Source organism: Lolium rigidum, chromosome 5 (assembly GCF_022539505.1).
Source record: "Lolium rigidum isolate FL_2022 chromosome 5, APGP_CSIRO_Lrig_0.1, whole genome shotgun sequence".
Lineage (NCBI taxonomy): Eukaryota > Viridiplantae > Streptophyta > Magnoliopsida > Poales > Poaceae > Lolium > Lolium rigidum.
This window is the reverse complement of record NC_061512.1, coordinates 160244305-160260856: the sequence shown is the minus strand read 5'-3', so window position 1 is coordinate 160260856 and position 16552 is coordinate 160244305. Positions and strand designations below refer to the sequence as shown.

The window sequence follows — 16552 nt, the reverse complement described above, 5'->3', positions numbered from 1 at the left end:
GTATTGAGTTTTGAACAACAAGGAAGACGGTATGGAGTCTTATAATGTTTACAATATGTCTTTTATGTGAGTTTTGCTGTACCGTTCATCCTTGTGTTTGTTTCAAATAACCTTGCTAGCCTAAACCTTGTATCGAGAGGGAATACTTCTCATGCATCCAAAATACTTGAGCCAACCACTATGCCATTTGTGTCCACCATACCTACCTACTACATGGTATTTAGCCGCCATTCCAAAGTAAATTGCTTGAGTGCTACCTTTAAAAATCCATCATTCACCTTTACAATATATAGCTCATGGGACAAATAGCTTAAAAACTATTGTGGTATTGAATATGTACTTATGCACTTTATCTCTTATTAAGTTGCTTGTTGAGCGATAACCACGCTTAAGGGACGCCATCAACTATTCTTTGTTGGATATCATGTGAGTTGCTATGCATGTCGCGTCTTGTACGAAGTAAGAGAGATCTACCACCTTTATGGTTGGAGCATGCATATTGATAGAGAAGAACTTTGGGCCGCTAACTAAAGCCATGATTCATGGTGGAAGTTTCGAGTCTTGGACATATATCCTCAATCTCATATGAGAATAATAATTGTTGCCACATGCTTATGCATTAAAGAGGAGTCCATTATCTGTTGTCCATGTTGTCCCGGTATGGATGTCTAAGTTGAGAATAATCAAAAGCGAGAAATCCAAAATGCGAGCTTTCTCCTTAGACCTTTGTACGGGCGGCATGGAGGTACCCCATTGTGACACTTGGTTAAAACATGTGCATTGCAAAGATCCAGGTAGTCCAAGTTAATTAGGACAAGGTGCGGGCACTATTAGTATACTATGCATGAGACTTGCAACTTGTAAGATATAACTTTCATAACTCATATGCTTTATTACTACCAGTTGACAAAATTGTTTCATGTTTTCAAAATAAAAGCTCTAGCACAAATATAGCAATCGATGCTTTCCTCTTTGAAGGACCATTCTCTTTACTTTTATGTTGAGTCGGTTCACCTATCTCTCTCCACCTCAAGAAGCAAACACTTGTGTGAACTGTGCATTGATTCCTACATACTTGCATATTGTACTTGTTATATTACTCTATGTTGACAATTATCCATGAGATATACATGTTATAAGTTGAAAGCAACCGCTGAAACTTAATCTTCCTTCGTGTTGCTTCAATGCCTTTACTTTGATTTATTGCTTTATGAGTTAACTCTTATGCAAGACTTATTAATACTTGTCTTGAAGTACTATTCATGAAAAGTCTTTGCTTTATGATTCACTTGTTTACTCATGTCATTACCATTGTTTTGATCGCTGCATTCACTACATATGTTTACAAATAGTATGATCAAGGTTATGATGGCATATCACTTCAGAAATTATCTTTGTTATCGTTTTACCTGCTCGGGACGAGCGAGAACTAAGCTTGGGGATGCTTGATACGTCTCAGACGTATCGATAATTTCTTATGTTCTATGCCATATTATTGATGATACCTACATGTTTTATGCACACTTTATGTCATATTCGTGCATTTTACGGAACTAACCTATTAACAAGATGCGAAGTGCCGGTTCTCGTTTTACTGCTGTTTTTGGTTTCGAAATCCTAGTAACGAAATATTCTCGGAATTGGACGAAACGAAGACCTAGGGGCCTATTTTGCCACGAACCTTCCAGAAGACCAAAGAGCATACGAAGTGGGGCCACGAGGTGGCGACACCACATGGCGGCGCGGCCAAGGGGGCCGCGCCGCCTATGGTGTGGGCCCCTCGTTAGCCCCCGACTACGCCCTTCAGCCTACTTAAAGCCTCCGTCGCGAAACCCACGATGCGAAAAATCACGATACGGAAAACCTTCGCGAGACGCCGCCGCCGCCGATCCCATCTCGGGGGATTACGGAGATCTCCTCGGCGCCTGCCCGGAGAGGGATTCATCTCCCGGAGGACTCTACACCGCCATGGTCGCCTCCGGAGTGATGAGTGAGTAGTTCACCCCTGGACTATGGGTCCATAGCGGTAGCTAGATGGTTGTCTTCTCCTCATTGTGCTTCATTGTTGGATCTTGTGAGCTGCCTAACATGATCAAGATCATCTATACGTAATACTCTATGTTGTGTTTGTCGGGATCCGATGGATAGAGAATACCATGTTATGTTAATTATCAAGTTATTTCATATGTGTTGTTTATGATCTTGCATGCTCTCCGTTACTAGTAGAGGCTGCGGCCAAGTTTTGCTTTTAACTCCAAGAGGGAGTATTTATGCTCGATAGTGGGTTCATGCTGCATTGACACCAGGACGAGTGACGAGAAAGTTCTAAGGTTGTGTTGTCTTTGTTGCCACTAGGGATAAAACATTGGCGCTATGTCAGAGGATGTAGTTGTTGATTACATTACACACCATACTTAATGCAATTGTACTGTTGCTTTGCAACTTAATGCTTGGAAGGGGTTCGGACGATAACTCTGAAGGTGGTCTTTTTAGGCATAGATGCGGTTGGATGGCGGTCTATGTACTTTGTCGTAATGCCCAATTAAATCTCACTATACTTATCATGCCATGTATGTGCATTGTTATGCCCTCTCTATTTGTCAATTGCCCGATTGTAATTTGTTCACCCAACATGCTTTTATCTTATGGGAGAGACACCTCTAGTGAGCTGTGGACCCCGGTCCATTCTTTTAAATACTTGAAATACAAATCTGCTTGCAATACTTGTTTTCTTGTTTTCTCTGCAAACAATCATCTTCCACACAATACGGTTAACCCCTTTACGGCAAGCCGGTGAGATTGACAACCTCCTTTGTTTCGTTGGGGCAAAGTACTTTGGTTGTGTTGTGCGGGTTCCACGTTGGCGCCGGAATCTGCGGTGTTGCGCCGCACTACATCCCGCCGCCATCAACCTTCAACGTGCTTCTTGACTCCTACTGGTTCGATTAAACCTTGGTTTCTTACTGAGGGAAACTTGCCACTGTGCGCATCACACCTTCCTCTTGGGGTTCCCAACGGACGTGTCAACTACACGCATCAATGCTCTAATCTCAGTAGGAATGATCAAGACCTAACATAACAGAGTTACAAATAAAATAGTTCCCCTAAACAACAACATTTATTTTGTGGCAACAAGAATAAAGCCTTTTGTCCTAAACTAGTGGGAGTAGACTAGAGATGAAGTTTGTATCAACAACGTGGGCTTAGCCCAGTGGTTGGGGTTGCAGTGGAGCACCCTTCTACTATATCAATAGTGTTTCTAGGTCCTCTAGACACTGTTTCATTTTTCACGACGTGGGCTTAACCCAGTGGTTGGGGTCGCAGTGGCGCACCCCAACGACTGGAGTTCGATTCCTGTCAGGGACGAATTTCGGAATTATCACGCCAAGTCCCGCTTCTACTATATCAAAAAAGTGTCTAGTTCCTCCTAGACACGGTTTCATTTTTTTTACGTTTGTATCAACAAATGAGTGAAAAGTGAAAAAGAAAAACAGTATACAAGAAAAGTATATTAGGATTCTAGCACATGGGTTGTTAATTTCAGTGTAATCCTATCAAGTGTCAAACATACATACATTATAACCAAAATTAAGTCATTTTCACCTGTCCTTTCTTCTGAATTTTGGTCGTCTCTGCCCCTTGTAGTATTTTCTTTCTTCCCATTATAATCTCACTTTCACTAAAGGGCTATGTTGGGTATGCGCACACCATCTTAGTTGGTGTTGGGTAAGTTTCTCTTCAGTGGTGAGCCCCTGCCATGGCTCCAAATGATAACTTAGGTGTTTGCAGGTTCTTTGTGGCGGCTGTGATGTTTTGGCCCTTTGCCACACTGCTTGCCGGCGGTTCGGTGTCCTCGATTCTGGTCGAGGGACATGGGTACATCGACACTAGTGGTTGCATGGGTGGCGTCAAGTCCCGTATTTTCCCGGCGACGCTAGTTGTTCCTTCGTCTGTGAGGTTGGCGATGTTCATCCTCTTTCGTAGCTCCAGTTAGCCCCTCCTTTGGAAGGAGGTGGCTTTCTTCGTTCTGGTCATGCTCTCGAGCAGTGCCTCTCAATCTCAGACTTCCGGTGTCGAGGCACGGTCCATGCAGTGGAGTGTCGGCGGTAGGGGTAGGGGCTTCTTATTGCGTTCTCCTGGTGGTAGTTGTTGCTTCTTGAGTCATCGTTCTAATTGTGTTGTGTTCTCCGTTCTCATAGTGACATGCAATCTTCTTAGCTTGTTTTAGATCTTTTGTAAGCTGTTCTCAGCACCCTTGTAACATTGGCTATTTGGGGCGCTCTTTGAGCCTACCATTGATGACGCGTAAAGCACACGTTCGTTGGGAACCCCAAGAGGAAGGTGTGATGCGTACAGCAGCAAGTTTCCCTCAATAAGAAACCAAGGTTGTCGAACCAGTAGGAGATGAAGGCCACGTGAAGGTTGTTGGTGGAGGAGTGTAGTGCGGCGCAACACCTGGGATTCCGGCGCCAACGTGGAACCTGCACAACACAATCAAAATACTTTGCCCCAACTTAACAGTGAGGTTGTCAATCTCACCAGGCTTGCTTGTAAACAAAGGATTAAACGTATGGTGTTGAGAATGATGTTTGTTTGCGAAGAACAACGAGAGAACGAGTTTGCGGTAGATTGTATTTCAGATGTAAAAGAAAGGACCGGGGTCCACAGTTCACTAGTGGTGTCTCTTCAATAAGAAATAGCATGTTGGGTGAACAAATTACAGTTGGACAATTGACAAATAGAGAGGGCATAACAATGCACATACATATCATGATGACTACTATGAGTTTTACTTAGGGCATTACGACAAAGTACATAGACCGCTATCCGACATGCATCTATGCCTAAAAATCCACCTTCGGGTTAGCATCCGCACCCCTTCCAGATATTAAGTTGCAAACAACGGACAATTGCATTAAGTATGGTGCGTAATGTAATCAACACAAATATCCTTAGACAAAGCATTGATGTTTTATCCCTAGTGACAACGGCACATCCACAACCTTAGAACTTTACGTCACTCGTCCCAGATTCAATGGAGGCATGAACCCACTATCGAGCATAACTACTCCCTCTTGGAGTCACAAGTATCAACTTGGCCAGAGCCTCTACTAGCAACGGAGAGCATGCAAGATCATAAACAACACATATATGATAGATCAATTAATCAACTTGACATAGTATTCCATATTCATCGGATCCCAACAAACACAACATGTAGCATTACAAATAGACGATCTTGATCATGATAGGCAGCTCACAAGATCTAAACATGATAGCACAAGAGGAGAAGACAACCATCTAGCTACTGCTATGGACCCATAGTCCAAGGATGAACTACTCACGCATCAATCCGGAGGCGGGCATGATGATGTAGAGCCCTCCGGTGATGATTCCCCTCTCCTGCAGAGTGCCGGAGGCGATCTCCAGAATCCCCCGAGATGGTATTGGCGGCGGCGTCACAGTAACTTTTCTCGTATCGTGGCTCTCGGTACTAGGGTTTTCGCGACGGAGAGAATAAATAGGCGAAGGGGCAGAGTCGGGAGGCGGCCGAGGGGCCCACCCCACAGGCCGGCGCGCCCCCCTCTAGGCCGCGCCGCCCTAGGGTGTGGTGTCACCTTGGCCCCTCTCCGTCTCTCCTTCGGTGTTCTGGAAAGCTCCGTGGAAAATAAGACCGTGGGCTTTTGTTTCGTCCAATTCCGAGAATATTTTCTGTGTAGGATTTCTGAAACCAAAAACAGCAGAAAACGAGAGCGACGCTTCGGCATCTTGTTAATAGGTTAGTGCCGGAAAATGCATCAAAATGATGTAAAGTGTATATAAATCATGTGAGTATTGTCATATAACTAGCATGGAACATAAGAAATTATAGATACGTTTGAGACGTATCACCATCTAAAAAAAGTTTCCCTTCGGTCACTTCCACCCTACCCTATCATGTATCGCCTAATTAATGATTCGTTCTCTTCTTTTATGACCATAAATCCACTTTAGAGTGTGCATCTTTGGGGCACTCACTTGTTGTCGTGGTAAGCCTGATTTTCTTCCTATAATTAATACATTTTGGCTTTTGATGTACCTTCTTGTCATGGGGGATGCTACATGCTTGTTGCCACTTCATCCACCTTGTTTTGGTTCTAAGGCTAACATGCTCATAGATACCATCATTTTTGGCAACATTGATCTTAAGTATCGAAACACATGATTCTTGGGCACTACTTGTCCTTCTACGCCGACATCCCCCCTCGCACTTGAAAACGTGAAAGTTGCACCTTTATATACTTTGGTCTGGTCCAACAAAAGTCTAAACCCCATGGATTCCAAAATATGTCCCAACAACTTCAATTTTCTACTCACCACCATCTTGCTGCATCTACCAGCACCACATTATCAGCAAATAGTGTATCAGGAATATATCCTTTCTGACCTCCTCCGTCATAGAGGAAAAAATGTCAGGGCTCAAGGCTGACCCTTCATGTAGTTTTCCTGGAATCGAAAAAACATATCGGTCCCATTATCGCCTGTTTGAACAATTGTCACCACAATATCGTACATATCATTTGACAAGGATAATGTATATGTTTCTCCACCGTACACCACACGATATTCCTTCGTATCTTGTTAGATGCCTTTTTTCAAGTCAATAAAAACCATATGTAGATCCTTGTTCCACTCTCTATCTCTCTCCACAATTAAGCTATTGTATGTATCAAGAAATTGCCTCGGTAGTTGATCTCCTAGGCATAAGATTAAATTGGATTTTGTGACATTCACGTCGCTTTTCTCATGTGATGCTAAATCCCTCTCCCCCAAAGCTCCATATTGTGTATCATGAGTTTAATTCCTTAGTAATAGTATAACTTTGAATATCTTATTCACTATTGAAGATATGCACTAATATGCTTCTCCTCCACTCTTCCAACATCTTTTTTGACTGCGAAAAATCGTTGAAGAAATCAGTTGGCGATACTATCAAAATATTTCCAATGTATCTTCAAATCTTGTGGGCCATTTGTGCCTAGGTTCTTCTTCGCCTTCATCCTTTTTAGGGCATTTTAACATGGAGCTCATGAATCCTTCGCATTAACCCGTTTGTTTATCAAAGGAGAGTCATCCAACTCAGGCATAGTGCAACCATTATCACTGTTGAACAGCCACTCAAGATTAGCCTCATACTGTTGCAGTTGCCTTGGTTGAAGTCTCTTATCTTTCTCTTGTAAATCTTCACCATCTTCTAGATTTTTTCCTTCCTTCATGCCCACATAAACATCGATATAGCTCATCATAGGGTTGGCTCTTCACTATTAGCCTGCCTTGCTTTTTTTCTTGGCCTCTTTGTACCTCCTCATATTACATGCACTTCTATGTTGGGGCCAACTCATGTAGTACCCCTTCTTCTTGACAAATTTTTAGTCATCCCAGACTCCTAGTACTACCATCATGTGTCCTTAGCCTTAGACTTGTGTTTCTTACCATTTCTCCAGTTAAGCACCTTTTTAGCCACTTAACAGATTTAAGTTGTCATCTTCACCTACATTTTATCAGCATCCTACCCTTAGTCTCATGCTATTTCATGACCATCCTCCCCATAAAGGTTTTTGTGAGTCCCTTTTGAACTTGCACCAGAATGTTCTTGTGTTTTGACAACCTTCTCCGCAAAACATGTGTTTAAAAGCGAAAATCAGCCACCACAAACATATGTTCCCCGCAACACAGTTCATATGCATAAATAACTTCTATTTACGCTTTTAATACATAAGATGTACTCCCTCCGGTCCAAGTAACTTGTTGCAGATTCAGTAAATAACCTAGATAAATTTTGGACAACATTTTATCTAAATCCACGACAAATATTTTAAATTGGATGGAGTAGTACATTTTATCACAGAGCAAGTATTTTACTTTGAGGATTTTTAAGGTGAGGTCTTTTGAAGTAGAGGGGAGTAGTAGTACACCGGAGGTCGGAGCTGAGCCGAAGCACCCGGAAATACATCCTCCGACACGACCACGGCCGTTTTATCTGCACACAGCGAAACCACACCGGAATCCGGATAACGTTCTGTCCTCGCTCCGTCTCCCCATTCCTCGCCCTGCCCCCGCCCGACCTCCAATGGCGACCACCATCTCCTCTCTAGCGGCCACCCACTCCCTCCACCGCCGCTGCTGCCGGAGCAGCCCCTCCTCGCCCTCGACCCCCGCACGCGTCTCATTCCGCGCCGCGCCGCCGTCTGCCGCGGCGGCGCGGGCGAGGCGCCGGGCTGCGGTGCAGGTGCTCGCCTCCTCCGCGGTGCTGGAGGCGCCCGAGGAGCTGGCCACGCGCAAGCTCTACGTCGGGAACATCCCCAGGACCGTCACCAACGACGAGCTGGCAGCCATGTTCGCCGAGCACGGCACCGTCGTGCGGGCCGAGGTAACGTTGCAATGTGTAATGCCGCTCTAATCATGGTAGCCCGATGATTGCGCCAATCTCCATATGCGTAGTTTAGTGTTCCCGATAACAAACTATCCAACTCTGTATATTCGAATTAATTTCAGTCCTTTATCCCGTTCTTATTCTTGGGAGGTTGGATTCCTACAGTGGACTGTATATGTAGCTACAGCCTGATGTATGGAATCCATGGATCTTAGTATCTTACAGACATATACAAGATAATAATTATGTAGCTTGCAAGTGGCCATGGCGTGGTGAAGTGCTTGCTCTATATCTAGGTAATGTATCTCACCGAAACAAATTGTTTGCCCAATTCTTCTGTGCAGGTTATGTATGACAAGTACAGTGGTCGGAGCAGGCGTTTCGGGTTTGTCACGATGAGCACGGTGGAGGAGGCCAATGCTGCCACCGAGGCCCTGAATGAGACTGTAAGCTTCAAAACTTCACATCCTGCCATTTGAAATCCCGGTTCAGAGCATGCTTATGCGTGCAGTAGATGCATGGGTGACTTATCTTTGCGCATGATGATTGTACCAGGAGGTTGGAGGTAGAAAAATTAAAGTGAATGTGACAGAGAGCTTCTTGCCGAACATTGATCTGTCTGCACCAGAACCGGAGCCCGCGTTCGTTGACAGCCAGTACAAGGTTTATGTTGGCAATCTTGCAAAGACAGTGACGACAGAGGTGCTCAAGAACTTCTTCTCTGAAAAGGGGGAGGTCCTCAGTGCCACGGTATCACGAGTTCCAGGGACTCCAAAGTCCAAGGGTTTTGGTTTTGTCACGTTTTCGTCGGACGAAGAAGTTGAAGCTGCGGTTTCTACTTTCAACAACACAGTAAGCTGCTTCTTTTGCACAGCTATGCCACCTGCCATTCTGCAGTTGCTTCCTGCTTACATTACATCACTTGACGATAAAAAAAACAGACCAGTGTCAAAACTTCACAACTATGAAAATAAAATATTCGAAACACAACAAGGATTAACATTGCCATCATTTATGAGTAGAATGAAATGCAAAATAAATTATACTCCCTCCGTTCAGAAATAAGTGGCTCAACTTTGTCTAACGTTGTCTAGATATGGATGTATCTACACACTGAAATGCGTCTAGACACAGACAAAGTTGAGTCACTTATTTCCGAACTGAGGTTGTAATTCTTAATGGCTGGACCTCCTGATCAATTTTGCACTTTGGTATTTCTTCGCATGAATCATCACAACTGGGTTTGCCATTGAAAATATCTATGCCGTATTTGTCCAAACATAAATGTGGTAGATAGCTCCCAAGTCAACAATTTTTAGACAAGCAATACCATTTGACTAGACTCTAGACATGCATTTTCTTGGGTTACCAAACATGAGATTTTGTATTATACCTTGTATGCTCCATAATCTAAAACATTTTGCCATGTTTTTAGTTTTTTTTAACTGAATGCCATTTCAGGAATTGGAAGGACAAACCATCCGGGTGAATAAAGCGTAGAAGTAGCAGATATTTCACACTGGAGACAAGGGGAGAATATCTTGGCGGCACAACCATAGACGGAGGGAGAACTTCAAGACTAGATTCCGTAACAAAGTTTAAAAGGCATTCGGTGTAATTTTGGTCTGGCACTGAACGATATATTTTGTATAATACCAGTGTATGGAAGAATTTTGATTGTCAACCTCGTTATTCATATGAAGCACCTGCCGTTTACCATCATTTCTCAATGAGCGCAACATGGTGGGGTGCTGGCCGATCTCGCCACTGCGGGGATCAGCGGAACATGGAACATTCCAGTAAGAGTAACGACTGATCTGCTGGCACTGATTGGTCTTCCTCAACTTCATTTGTGTTATCTCTTTTTTCTTTTGAAAACCAAATAAATTCTTTTCTGATTGGCTTTGCCCATGGTAGTATGGTTCCTAAACTGCAATTTGTAAACAACATTGGATTTAATTATTCATGCTACCAAATAGAGTAAGCTGTAGTCTGTAGACAGTAGATAAACTCAGGCTGAGAGAAAATTGAGATGCAATTATGTCGCCGTGAATTAAATTGGGGAACTGAATTACCGGTCTGTCCAAATTGCCGTGTGTTCTGCCTCGGAGAATCGGAGCAGCAGCAGCAGCAGCAGCAGCAGCAGTAAAATCGGAGAAGAAGTGGAGGAGCCTGTGCCTGCTGTCGCCGGAGCGCTACTGGTGCTAACTGTCTGGCCCGACGCCGGCCTGTGTCTGTTGCCTACAAGCCCTGCTGGAAAGTCACCAGATCGAGTCGCTCCGGCAAGCCGGCTCTCACCGGCGTCCTGTCGGCAGCACCGCAGCAGCCCTAGAGGCATAGACTACCGCCATGTATACGTTCCAAGTACCAGAAGCAAGCCACGAACGGAATCGCGAACAATTTCAGATTCTCTTGTATCGACTGGGCTGGTTAGTGGGCTTTCAGCACAACGCATAGCTATTAAAAAAAAATCCCCATCTTGGGGTGGGCGGGCCATGGCCCGGTTTTTCCCTCAAGTAAATCCACCAGTGGGCGGGCCATAAATTACTTACCTTCATCCCTGCCGAGCGGCTGCTCCTGTAATTCTAACTTTCAACAAAGATTCAGATTCATATGCGAAGTTGACAATAAAGACATTATAGGTAAGTAATTCATGCTAGATATATAGCCCGTCAATTCTGTGCTAGAAACCAGATCAAATTATTATTATTGTCAATCACCACCCGGGAACATACAATATTTTTGTACATTCCTACTCCAACCCTGGGCCAGTCCAATTAGGAGTACTACCTTCCAAATCCCAACGTTGTTCAATCAATTCATCTGGGATCCAGTGACGAAAGCCAGGCTTTTTGGACATGACTTCGAGCTCAGCCTCGGTTAACCAGGCACAAAAGCCGTGAAATATGAATTTGTAAGAGCTGAACATGCGTGGTTCACCAGAGTCAGTTAGGTTGCTAGGGAGGAAAGACTCGTACCAACTGTTGCGGGCACCATCGTCCATGGTATCAGCTTGTGGAGGTGGCTCGAGGAGCACGATGTAGCTCTTGTATGATGAAGGAGATGCATGTGTGAGGAAATGGGTGGTGGAGCATAGCAAGACTGCAGCCACTATATAGTAGAATGCCTTTGCCATTTCTTCAATGTGTCGGCCGACTACCAAGACCAGTCGGATGTTGCAGAACCTGTCATATATATTATAGGTACAATAATCAAACAGATTGTAATATAGAAGAGAACTCAGCAGGAATACTGACAAGAATAAAAACACCAGATTCGAATTGAAAAGAAAATTTAACTAAGCAGAAGAAGCTGGTAAAAACATATTTATATTAATTGCTGTTTGAGAATGACAATTTGACTGCCAATTTTACTGTAAAATCAATTCAAGTTAACTGTACCCTAACCTAGGTATAAAGTAGATAGAAACGGCTACAGAAACAAACAAGCAGTCACAACTAAATGAGAATACTTTGTAGTTGAGCTAACGTCAAACTAAAAATGAATAGAATATTACGCATGCAACAATTTGCTGGTTATGCATCACAATTGACCTATCAAACTTCATTTGTTACGTCTCTTTATAGTGCAAGCGGATGCACCGTGTACTTGTAAAACCTACACTACCACTACATGATGACATGTTCTTCTGTTATCTCTGTCGGTCAAGCTCATCTATAATTAAAAACGATATTTATCATTGTGAAGTTCACTAAATTAAAAAAAGCTTCAAGATATAGTCAACTGTACAATCCCTAATTCTTAGTATCCTGTCATGTTAATAAATCACCTTTAAATATTAGTTTAATCTTAGGTACTGACGGCAATTAAATAACCCGAACACATTGTCAAATCTGCTGGTGCAAACCATGATTGAAACACACACACGCACACAGTAGCCACACACACATACAAAAAAGAAAACAAATCCACTAAAGGCCAAATTTAAGATTCATCAGTAAACACATGCAGATTAGTCAAATTATTCAAAATCATGATTAAGGAGACAAAATTAATAGTTATTGAGCATATATAAAGATGATATGAATTAGGAAAAATACATATGTAGAAATAGTTCTTCTCGGTGATAAATTATCAGATTGTTGCATGAGGTAGTTAAACCCAAAAAAGGGCATATGCCATAATTTCGTTGTGACAGAAATATGTTCTGTAGACAGGCCGGGGCTAACGGCGGCCTGGGGTGTGATGTGGCCAGCCCCGAGGTCGAAGACGCTTGCCCTCTGGCACTGCTCGTCCAGGATAATATCTCCCACGTTGTCGTAGATGCTCGCCGTGGTCATGATCAACGGCGGAGCCACAAATTTTTTATAAGGGGGGCCGACGAAACAAAAGCAGTCTCATGCTAGAAAATTTTGGCAAAAATTAAAACGGCAGTAGAAGCAAAATGTAGTTTTTCACTGAATATACCTTCATCTGCTGTCATGAGCCAACAAAAGTTGAGGAAGAAGACCATGCGAGTGTTGCATGCATAAAAGAATGGAGCGCTAGTTGGTTTGACATTGATTTGGAATAGAATATTAGTACTCTCTCTCACAGTTAATTATGCGCGTGGTTATATGTTATAAAAATTATATCATTAGAAAGTTTAGATGGTCTATTTTCTAATGATATAATCTTTGCATTATATAATTTAAATTATATAGGTCAAATTAGCGACTTAGGGATACGGGAAAGACTAAGCCCTACGTTGAGGATCTTCTGTGAAGACGTAGTGCTGCTGTTCATTACAACCACAAGGGTCGTGGTACATACAAAACATAGATTTGGAAGTAAGAGATCAAGAGTAGTAAACGAAAATTTGCATGATGGGGTGGGGGGTGGGGGGTGGGGGTGGGGGGGGGGGGCTGCTGGTCCCCTGCCTCCGTCAATGGTCATGATGGCGGACCGAATAGCTGCACGCGGCCACTCCGGGTGCAGGTTCTTCAGCAGAGCGGCCACGCCGCTGAGGTGGGGCGTCGCCAGCGACATCCCCGACTTGAATACGAAGGGCTTGTCCTATTCCGTACCGGCGGCAAGAATGTTCAATCCCGGCGCCAGGATGTCTGCCTTAATGATGAACGAGTTGTTGCGGCTCGGGCCCCTGCTGGAGAAGGCGGCCACCATGGGCGCCCCTCCAACGTTCACCAACGTGCCTCAGAAAGACACCTTCGCGGCGGCATCTGATACTGGCAATACTCCCTTATCTTCTGGCCCGTGGCGGCACCTGCACCGTTGACGCCCCGTAGTCGAGCAGGGACGATGTGAGGCCCTTTTTCTCCAGGACGACGATCACCACCTGCGCCGCACCTCTATTGTAGAGATTCTTGACAACCTATGGGCCTGCAAGATCGCAGATGACGATGTGCCACCTCGCACTGGCAGCGCTCACGCCGAAGCACTTCCGGTCACCCTCGCCGGGGCAGTGCATGGGGAAGTATTGGTTGACGTTGACGCCCTGCACGAGCGCCTCTCCTTCCACGGGATCACCATCTTGCAGCACCAAGTCGCCGGGGATCCGCCTGTCCACAGAACCAGCGCCGACGATGAAGTGCCACGGCGCATCGTTCCGCACAGACGACCGGTCTGGCCCTCTGTTTTCGGCCGCGGAGACGACGGCGATGCCCTTTGCGACGGTGCGAAACGCGGCTATCGTCACCGCATCCTCGTAGTATGGTGGCGCTGGCAAATCTTTTCGGCGGCTGCTGAGGGAGGCGGAGATGACGTCGACGCCGTCCCTCGCAGCCGCCTCGAATCCATTGACGATGGCCCGGTAGGGGCACCTACCGAGATGGCAGACCTTGTATATGGCCAGGTGTGCTAATGGAGAAGTCCCAACAGCCTTCCCGGCGGCCTTCCCACCGTGGAAGTAGGAGGCGTTGGCGACGAAATTCCCGGCCGCCGTTGAGCCCACGTACGTGCCGTGACCGCTCTCATCCCCTGGGCCGGAGCTGCCGTCGACAAAGGACCTGACGCCGATGATTTTGTTGTTACAGCAGAAGCCGCCCGTAGCCGCGCAGGTGCCCTTCCACCTGGCCGGCGGCGAAGGCACCCCCGTGTCATCATCGAACGATGGGTGACCGGAGTTGATGCCGGTGTCCATTACTCCGATGATGATTCCCTTCCCGTAAGCGGGGGTGTTTCAGATGTTATAAATGTGACAAGTAAATAACGAAGAACGATAATGGAAAACGCAACGGAGACACGAGATTTTAACGTGGACAATTCCTCCAACAAAGAGGGGAAAATATTGATGTCTACGGGTGCTTCTATTCTTGTAGACAGTGTTGGGCCTCCAAGAGCAGAGGTTTGTAGAACAACGAGCAAGTTTCCCTTAAGTGGATCACCCAAGGTTTATCGAACTCGGGGAGGAAGAGGTCAAAGATATCCCTCTCATGCAACCACCGCAACCACAAAGCAAGAAGTCTCTTGTGTCCCCAACACACCTAATAGGTGCACTAGTTCGGCGAAGAGATAGTGAAATACGGGTGGTATGAATATATATGAGCGATGAGTAACGGCGCGGAAAAGTGCTTGCTGGCGTGTGGTTGATGGTGGTAATATTGCGGGAAGTACGGATGCGGTAAAGCAAGTAAACAAGCAGCGGTAGCAGTATTTAGGAACAAGACCTAGGGATCATACTTTCACTAGTGGACACTCTCAACATTGATCACATAACAGAATAAATAGATAAATGCTAGACTCTACACTCTCTTGTTGGATGATGAACACCACTAACGTGTGTAGGATTACACGAACCCTCAATGCCGGAGTTAACAAGCTCCACAATATTCGATGTTCATGTTTAAATAACCTTAGAGTGCACAACAGATCAACATAACCAAACCAAGTACTAACATAGCATGCACACTGTCACCTTCACGCTACGAAAGGAGGCATAGATCACATCAATACCATCATAGCAATAGTTAACTTCATAATCTACAAGAGATCACAATCATAGCCTACGCCAAGTACTACACGATGCACACACTCGTCACCATTACACCGTGCGGGAGGAATATACTACTTTAATAACATCACTAGAGTAGCACACGAGATAAATTGTGATACAAAACACATTGCAATCATAAAGGGATATAAATAAGCACTTCACTATGCCATTCATAACGAGTGAATAAGTATTACGTGAAATATAGCCTAAGAGACCCACACGGTGCACACACTTTGTCACCTTTACACACGTGGGACAAGGAGTCTCCGGAGATCACATAAGTAAAACCCACTTGACTAGCATAATGACATCTAGATTACAAACATCATCATATGAATCTCAATCATGAAAGGCAGCTCATGAGATTATTGTATTGAAGTACATAGGAGAGAGATTAACCACATAGCTACCGGTACAGCCCCGAGCCTCGATGGAGAACTACTCCCTCCTCATGGGAGACGAGCGGCGTTGATGAAGATGGCGGTGGTGTCGATGGAGAAGCCTTCCGGGGGCACTTCCCCGTCCCGGCGGCGTGCCGGAACAGAGACTCATGTTCCCCAGATCTTGGCTTCGCGATGGCGGCGGCTCTGGAAGGTTTCTCGTACCGTGGCTTTTTCGTCTCGTAGTTTTAGGTCGAGGAGCTTCTTATAGGCGAAGAGGCGGCGTCAGAAGGGGTCTGGGGCCACCAGACACTAGGGCGGCGCACCCCCCTCCTGGGCCGCGCCGCCACCATGTGTGGGCCCCCTGTGGCCCCTCTCTGGCGGCTCTCGGGTGTTCTGGAAGCTCCCGGGGATTCTAAGATGCTTGGGCGTTGATTTCGTCTAATTCCGAGAATATTTCCTTACTAGGATTTACGAAACCAAAAACAACGAAAAACAGACAATCGGCCCTTCGACATCTCGTCAATAGGTTAGTTCCGGAAAACACATAAATATGACATAAAGTATGCATAAAACATGTAGATATCATCAATAATGTGGCATGGAACATAAGAAATTATCGATACGTCGGAGACGTATCAACATCCCCAAGCTTAGTTCCTGCTCGTCCCGAGCGAGTAAACGATAACAAAGATAATTTACGGAGTGACATGCCATCATAACCTTGATCATACTATTGTAAGCATATGTAATGAATGCAGCGATCAAAACAATGTCAATGACATGAGTAAACAAGCTCGAATCATA

General features: G+C 44.9%; 1 protein-coding gene across 1 annotated transcript; it reads left to right on the top strand.

The window, feature by feature from the left end:
- Positions 1-8023: 8023 nt before the first annotated feature.
- Positions 8024-10097, top strand: LOC124653269 (30S ribosomal protein 2, chloroplastic-like). The gene is made up of 4 exons (XM_047192339.1): positions 8024-8410; positions 8758-8859; positions 8969-9265; positions 9875-10097. The coding sequence occupies exons 1-4, from the start codon at positions 8111-8113 to the stop codon at positions 9911-9913; spliced, it is 738 nt and encodes a 245-aa protein (XP_047048295.1). The 5' UTR covers positions 8024-8110; the 3' UTR covers positions 9914-10097.
- The last annotated feature ends 6455 nt before the right edge of the window (positions 10098-16552 follow it).

Excerpts from the sequence above, each read along its gene's own strand:
- LOC124653269 (XM_047192339.1), top strand. The coding sequence starts at position 8,111 with ATGGCGACCACCATCTCCTCTCTAGCGGCCACCCACTCCCTCCACCGC. Across the intron at positions 8,411-8,757 it reads GCACCGTCGTGCGGGCCGAG|GTTATGTATGACAAGTACAG; the intron begins GTAACGTTGCAA and ends TCTTCTGTGCAG. Across the intron at positions 9,266-9,874 it reads TTTCTACTTTCAACAACACA|GAATTGGAAGGACAAACCAT; the intron begins GTAAGCTGCTTC and ends ATGCCATTTCAG.